General features: G+C 27.2%; 2 protein-coding genes across 13 annotated transcripts in view; both read left to right on the forward strand.

Annotated features, from left to right (window-relative positions):
- Positions 1–7,797, forward strand: part of LOC100160889 (uncharacterized) — a 35,366-nt gene that overhangs the window by 19,532 nt on the left and 8,037 nt on the right.
- LOC103311289 (androgen-induced gene 1 protein-like) overlaps positions 896–7,797 on the forward strand; it is a 9,460-nt gene continuing 2,558 nt past the window's right edge. Inside the window, exons 1-2 of the mRNA XM_008190879.3 lie at positions 896–1,059; positions 1,580–1,797. Of these exons, the coding sequence (XP_008189101.1) occupies positions 1,057–1,059; positions 1,580–1,797 (221 nt within the window). The 5' untranslated portion in view covers positions 896–1,056. The remainder of the gene's footprint in view (positions 1,060–1,579; positions 1,798–7,797) is intronic.

The following is a 7,797-nucleotide window of genomic DNA, read 5'->3' on the forward strand; positions in this document are numbered from 1 at the left end:
TTTGACATCATCATGAATTTGCAGCTAAGTAATAAGTATAACGTAATTATTAATAGACAGTAATTGAAACCTGAAACAGGAGTACAATATTAAGGTGTTAAGCTTAGGTAATTAGATTAGATACTAATATTCGCCTGTATAATACCTATATTGTTATTTGTAAGGCTTTTCAAATCATGGCTTGTAAGCGTTTAAAATGACTGAGGAGTTATATATCATTTCAAAAATGTGTTTGGGATTATTATATTTCTTTCGGCAATTGGGTACTTATTCAATATAAGGTTTAACAAGTTTAGCATAAAGATTTGATTGGTTTGAAAATTAATAAAAATTAAAAACAATTGTAAAAATATTAAACCTCTCTTTTTAAGAACAATTATTAATTATTTTAAATTTAAACAATGCCGCTCAGATTCGATTATTGACATATAATAATTTATTATTGCTCATTCAAATTCAATGAAATTAACCCTAATGCCCTACGATGATTAAACAAGTTTAGCATAAAGATTTGATTGGTTTGAAAATTAATAAAAATTAAAAACAATTGTAAAAATATTAAACCCCTCTTTTTAAGAACAATTATTAATTATTTTTAATTTAAACAATGCCGCTCAGATTCGATTATTGACATATAATAATTTATTATTATTGCTCATTCAAATTCAAAGAAATTAACCCTAATGCCCTACGATGGTTCACTGTATTCAGCTATCCTATTTTACATTTTTTTAACCTTTATACATAAAACAAAATAAAATGCTTTCAATTTGGTCAAATGAAATTTCTTTTATAGACTATATAGTTGTACATAGAATACACTAGTTTGCACTTCTTGGACTATATACCTAGAAATTAGAATCAACCGAATGGTTTCAATGATTGACAACACTACAACAGTGATTGTTTTTTCTTTCACAGGTCATCCAAACAGTTTTTTACCTGTACGCTGTGTTCGTCGATCACATCGCCGTACGCACTTGTTCTGCTGTCACATCAGAGTCGTTGAAAAGGAGCCAACACAATTTTTTCACAATTTTTGCATTTCCACTGTCGATGGTAATATGCAGTTTTATTTATAAATTACAATACAAATAAATTAAAACTTAAGTTAAAAGTTCGCATATATAGGTACAAGTATATAATAAATTATATAAGTAAAAACTGGAGAATTAACTGCTGTATGCCTGTATAATAGATTTTGTGTAAGTCACTTCTTTAGATGTGTTCAATTTGAATTCATAACCATGACATCATGGTATATTATACGAAAAACAATTTTTATCAGTCTATAACTGATTTTATATTGACTATGAATAAATTGTATTTTATAATAATACAATATATTATTTAAAATATATTAATATAGGTACTAGGTAGTTTATACATAAGTAGGTATTTTATTTTATAATTTATTAACAGTATAAATGCATTATTAATATACCTAACAAATATTTATAAATATAATATATTGTATACTTACATAATATTATGTATTATCATACAAATAATAAGCAAATTTAAAATTTTGAATTTTGAAAATGCATTCATAATTACATTGGTGATTATTGTTTTACAGTTTATTGCAGTAAGCTTTTGGCCAATGTGGTTTGCTGACAAATCTTTAGTTATGCCTATACACTATGATCTATACTTTCCGTCTTGGCTGAATCATGTAACACATGCCCATATTTTTATATTTGCAATATTGGAAATGATCACGACTTACAGAGAATATCCATCCAGGATTACAGGATTGTCTGCTTTTATTACTTTTAAGCTTTGTTATTTGATTTGGTAAGTATTATAAGGATTTTTTTAATAAGTTATATAAATATTAAATGCCTGCTATCAATTTAAATTTAGATTATTTGACAAATTAATAATTGTAACATGACTTGTATAAGCGTTATCAAGGTATTAGGTAAAACAAGTCACTAAATAAGTTTTATAGTAAATTAAAAACTGGCAATGATTATTGACAATTATTACAAGTTGTAAATTTACTAAAGCAGTGCTTGTTAATCTAGTGCCCTTTATGCAATACTTTTTAAATATTTAAATATTTTGATAGTTTTAAACTTAAAAACGTATAACCGATTAAAGTGAGGAAGTACCTATACATAATAAATACAATAAATAAATATTTTTAAAAATACCTAGCTCAACACAAAAAAATATCTCCCTAGAGCATGACTTGTAATGCATGAACGAATCAAAATTCGAAAAAAAAATGAACATGCATTAACTTATTTTTTGGTTTTAGATATTTTATAATTTGAAAAGTTTGTATTGTGATTTAAGTATTTAACTATAATAAATTCATTATAAAAACCTATAACAATATAATATTTAGAATAATACAATTTCAATTTAGTTAGTAGGTAATTTGGAATCAGAGGTCTCAAACTCAAATTACCAACGGGTCATAAATTTAAAGTCAAAAGTTCACGGTAGAACTTTTCAAAATATTTGGAGAAATAAGTATTTATACTGCGGGCCACGCTAAAAGAGTTCACTGGCCACAGTTTGAGACCAATGATCTATATAATATCATTATTTTTTTTTTTTAATGCGGTATTTAAATAGGCAAATAAATCCTGCATAGGTAATTCCCGCAAAAACGGCTGAAGCAAACCATGGTTTTATTATTTATATAATTATATCTGTTGTGTTTATGAAATATTAGCCCGATACCTATAATATTTCTATATGATATCTAATTAATATTTGATATGGTCTCAACTCTCAACATTTTTATAAAAAAAATAATGTTTTTGTCAAAATATTTAAATTATATAATCAATATATTATTACAACTAAAAATTATGATTATTGATTATGATAACTTTACGTCTCTACAGATGATGCCATGGCACTTCACGTGCGCACGTCTATAGATACCTAATGGAAAAGCTCAAAGGCCTATATAGGCGTAGAGCACTAGGACATTAGGTATATAAATCTACGAATGAAGTATTCACGCATGTATAAATAGCCTCAAATTAAGGCGGATTATTATTTATTAGTGTACCTAAATAAAAAAAAAATATATTAGTATTAGTTCGGACGAATTTAATATTTAAACATAAAACCTTTAAACCTAGGAAAACTTTTTTTCAATAACAAATGACAATTACGTATTTAGAGGTACGCACCTTGTGTCCTTGTGACTTGTAGCCTGTAGTTACATATTTATTAGTTTAGGTATTAGGTATAACTATAATTTATTATTTAGTGCCAGTCTAATTAATAAATATGGTATAATTATAATTAAAGTCATATTATAATATTATATAATATTATTTTATAAAGTCAATAAATAATAAATAAATATTATTGAATATATAGGTAGGTATTATAAATATTCAAATTTAAAACATTTAAAACGTTTATTAATGTTTTATCTATACCAACCAATAGTTTCATGGAAAAATTCGAAAATAGAACATTCGAAGATTTCATTTGGAAAGTAGGGATCTAAAAAATAGTGAGACATAACTATTGTACCTATGTTATATATTATGTAAATATGAGAGATGGAAAAGTGGTGAAAGCCAATAGGTATATATATTCTTTACACCTAAAATAAATATAAATTGTGGGAAAACAATATTTACTTATATAAATATAACTGATCATCAGAATAATAGTAAAGTAGGATGAATTATATACATAAACATTTTGAAGTAGTCAAAAACTGTAAACAATAAACAATAGGCTTAAATTATACAATTTATTTTTGATTGAATAGATGCGCTTTATCTTTTGAATTTGGCTAAATGATTAATTATTGATTGTAATTTGTATTACTATTTATTTACTAGCTATCCAACCAGGCGTTACCTGTGCCAAAGATTTGTTATTTTATAAATATAATTGTAAAAAAATGTATATGGCATATTTTTACTAACTATATATAATAGTAACATAATATTATGAAATCAATGACAATCACTTTAATAAACAAAAAAAAATATTCGTGAGCTGAAAAAAAATTCCTGTGTGGGCTACCCTTTAGCTATAGGTGTTGATAAAATAAGTTATAAACACCCTCCAAGGCTAAAAATCTCAAGGCATCTATTGATATAACTTTTATTGGAAACGGTCCAATAGTTTTTGAGTCTATTAACTTCAGATAAGCCAACATCCATTTTTAGCCGTTTAACCTAATTTCGCCCGTGAAAAAATGAAAACATTTAAAATATAGTGCGTGTATATAGGTATATCTTGGGTTTAATGTACCTAGGGCAGTGGCGTACGCAGGATTTTTCAGTGGGGGGGGGGGGGGGGCTGAAAATAATTTACAATTTTATTTTTATTTTGTCCAGTCTAATAATATCAGACGTTTATTTGAGGTATTTTAAAATTTTTGTAACTTTTCACTTTTATAGTAGAAAAAATGCTCTGATCATAAACATCGATGCCAAATGTATGTTTTTAGAAGTGAATTAGATCTAGTTGATACTTTTAGGAGGTCGAAATTGAAAATGCTCAGTGCTTTCTAAAATAATTAGAGAAAAAAATGAAAAATTATTAAAATTGTTTGGTAACCAGCTTGGTTATACCGTCCTCATTTGGATTGTATTTGATTTATTTAAATTTGTTTTTCTATAAATGTCAATAAAAAATTATTCATTCGGTCAAAAAGCTTAAAAATGTAATGAGTAAGTTTTTAGCTAAAATATTAACGATACATAGGCATCATAGTTATGTTTTATAAGCATTTAAAGTTCAAATTTCGTCAAAACCACAGTTAATTTGTGGTTCAAAACTTATAAAATATTAAATGTTTATATAACTAAGGCTAAACAATTTAATACAAGGTCTTTCATACAGGTAATTCATACTTTTACCTAAAAATTACAGATGATTTATGAAAATTGGTATGCAAATACATTGTTTTTTCAAAAATGAATTCATTCTGGTAAGACATATATGAAATTTACGTCTTGCTTACTATAGTTGAGAGTTGAAACTTGATAAATATTTTTGAAAAAGTAATAACAATATGGGCAATGTGGGGGGGGGGGGGGATTCAGCCCGTTAGCCCAGCCCCCCTGCTGACGCCACTGTAGGTACCCAGGTACCTTAATTCACGGGAAAATTAGCGTTCGTGTACTTCGATCTTGGTATTAATCGAATGTGATTCAAACTTCTCTCTAAACTTCCCTGACATCTCTAAGAACAATTTTGAATTTTCACAAAATCAATCAAATAGTTTTTGAATATATAAGCTACAGACATTCAAGTATTCAACTCCTGTATTTGTTTTAAGGTAGACATAATTTCTTTATTGGGGGCCATAAATACGACGATTTAACAACGCATGCTTTTACTTTTACCTCATCTGCCCGAAAACCAATGGCAACCATTTATAAACAAAAGAAATTTTCGATTTCCTTAGTATATGTCAAAATCTTTCTGTGAGTACCTATATCTACCTCTTTAAAATTTGAATTTCGGAAAATCCTTTCTTGGTACCTACACTTCTACGTGATGGTACAAAGGTACCATGGTTCATGCATATTTAATTATCTTAATAAGATTAGTTATTAATTAAGTATCTAAGTTTCTTAATCCTAACCATAAATCTCCAGCTGGCGGCTATCATAGTTTAGGCACTACATTGATCAGTCAGTCGATCAGTCAAAAAAGCAATTTTTTTCAATAATTTTCCGGTGCACTTTTTATTTCCGTAAACTCACCTTATTCGGGCTATATTGCTATAACCAACATTACAACAAAAAAAATAAGCCTTATCAGTAGATCGATTCTGTAAATCGATAAGATTTGTTATCGACAACTTTCGGTTCGTTCGGCTATCAAAAGGTGTGTTATCGACAATTTAAAAAAAAGGAATAATGTTATCAATCGCAGCCGTTCTTAATTGATTCGATTACCAACGAACAGCATTTAATTTTTATTTTTAAGATTATTTTAAAGATTTTACTTAAAATTGTAATTTAAATGATTTAACTATTTAACGTATCTATTTATTTAATATACAATTTTTCAAGAAATATTTTTAGAAATAACCCATGATGGTAAAACAAATCAAACGTCTTCTGATCCAGATCCTTCATATCCCTTCTTTAGAATTTCCTAATTATAATATAGTATATTATGTAGTTTGAAATTTGCCATATATAGGTATTTCATAATATTTTAAAATTAATAGGCGTAATGAAATGAAATTAATACTTGACTACCAATGATGAATTGTGTTATAAACATTTTGTGAATTAAAAACCAATTAAATAGGTCACTACTAGACATTTAGATTGAATTAATGGAAATTTATATAGTTATTATTAGGTAGATACTAGAAGGGTAAAGTTATCGCATTAAAAAACACATTCAATTGATCGCATTATTATATTAATATGTATATAAATAATTGCACTCACACATTTTTAAATTACATAAAAAGCATTTAAATAAAATAAAAATAATATAATAATAAATTGATACTGTAAATTAAATATTATATAAAAAAAAAAGTAAATATAAACATTGCTTTCATTCAGTGTCGGACTGGCTCGAAAAGGCCCAGTCCGCGATTTGGAAAACAGGGCCCCCAACAGGCAAATAGAAAATGTTTTATTTAGCCCAGAAAAAAATACGCACCTACCTAACTAAAATTCAATCATTCGATATATCAACTGGTTTTACTTTATTTTCAATATAGAATTTATATTGAGTATATTCTCAAATACTAAGACATTTTCTACAGACCCAAAGTAAATTTACTAGAAGAGACTACATCGGACTGTTTTTATTACCAGACAGGGGATATCCCACCTATCCAATTATCCAACTCCCAAATTACACCACTGGGGCGTAGCCTCTACACTGGCTACACCACCTGTGACATCAAACATTTTAAAGAAAAACATCGATTCAAATTGTGTCAAATTGTGCATGAGTAGAATACTTAATATCAAAATGTATAATAATTCAGTTACAATCAGTGATAATGCGAATACCAAGTCATACTCATACCGTCAAAGTTGTATACACAAATGTATACAACATAGCAAAAAACTGTTTTGCGCGGGAAGGAACCGAGAACGCTACAGTCATAATTAAGAAACGAAATTTTCGCCACATAAAAAAAGAACTTTAGCTGTGCAATATCGCTTTAAGTTTTTCGTTATCGGAACTTCAAAAAAATTTATTAGAGTTTGAAAAACATAAACAATAATGGATTTTAAAACATAGGAACTTTTTTCGTATAAGTGATATAAAAAAAAATAAAAACGATATTGCACAGCCAAAGTTCTCCTTTATAAGCGGTGAAAATTTTAGATTCGAGGAAGCTATTGTTTTTACAATGGTATTTATTTTTTTATTTTTTTTTATTTTTTTTTATTTTTATATCCTGTATACAAAATGTCTTCCAGAAGGAGTGTTTCGATTTCAACATATAGTACCTTATCTTTTAGCAAATTGGATCAAGATGGTACTTTAAAGAGGTCATTTATCGATTTTCTCAATAGTTATTTAATGCCACGGGAAAAACCACCGAAAAATTACGAAAAAACACTAAAAATGGGATTTTAATTTCTAACGCTTTGTTTATCACCATAGAAACGGATAAAAAAAATATAATATTATAATATTAATTCAACTTACATGATAAAATAAATAATAACAAAATATAAAATATTCAGACTGACAAACCGTCTCCGCTCAGAATCGTTTTTCTTATACAATGATATTATATCATTGAATTCAAGTCTAATACAATCCATTATACAATGATCCACTTGTAATCTACTGTGCAGCAGAGTG

Source organism: Acyrthosiphon pisum, chromosome A2 (genome assembly GCF_005508785.2).
Source record: "Acyrthosiphon pisum isolate AL4f chromosome A2, pea_aphid_22Mar2018_4r6ur, whole genome shotgun sequence".
NCBI lineage: Eukaryota > Metazoa > Arthropoda > Insecta > Hemiptera > Aphididae > Acyrthosiphon > Acyrthosiphon pisum.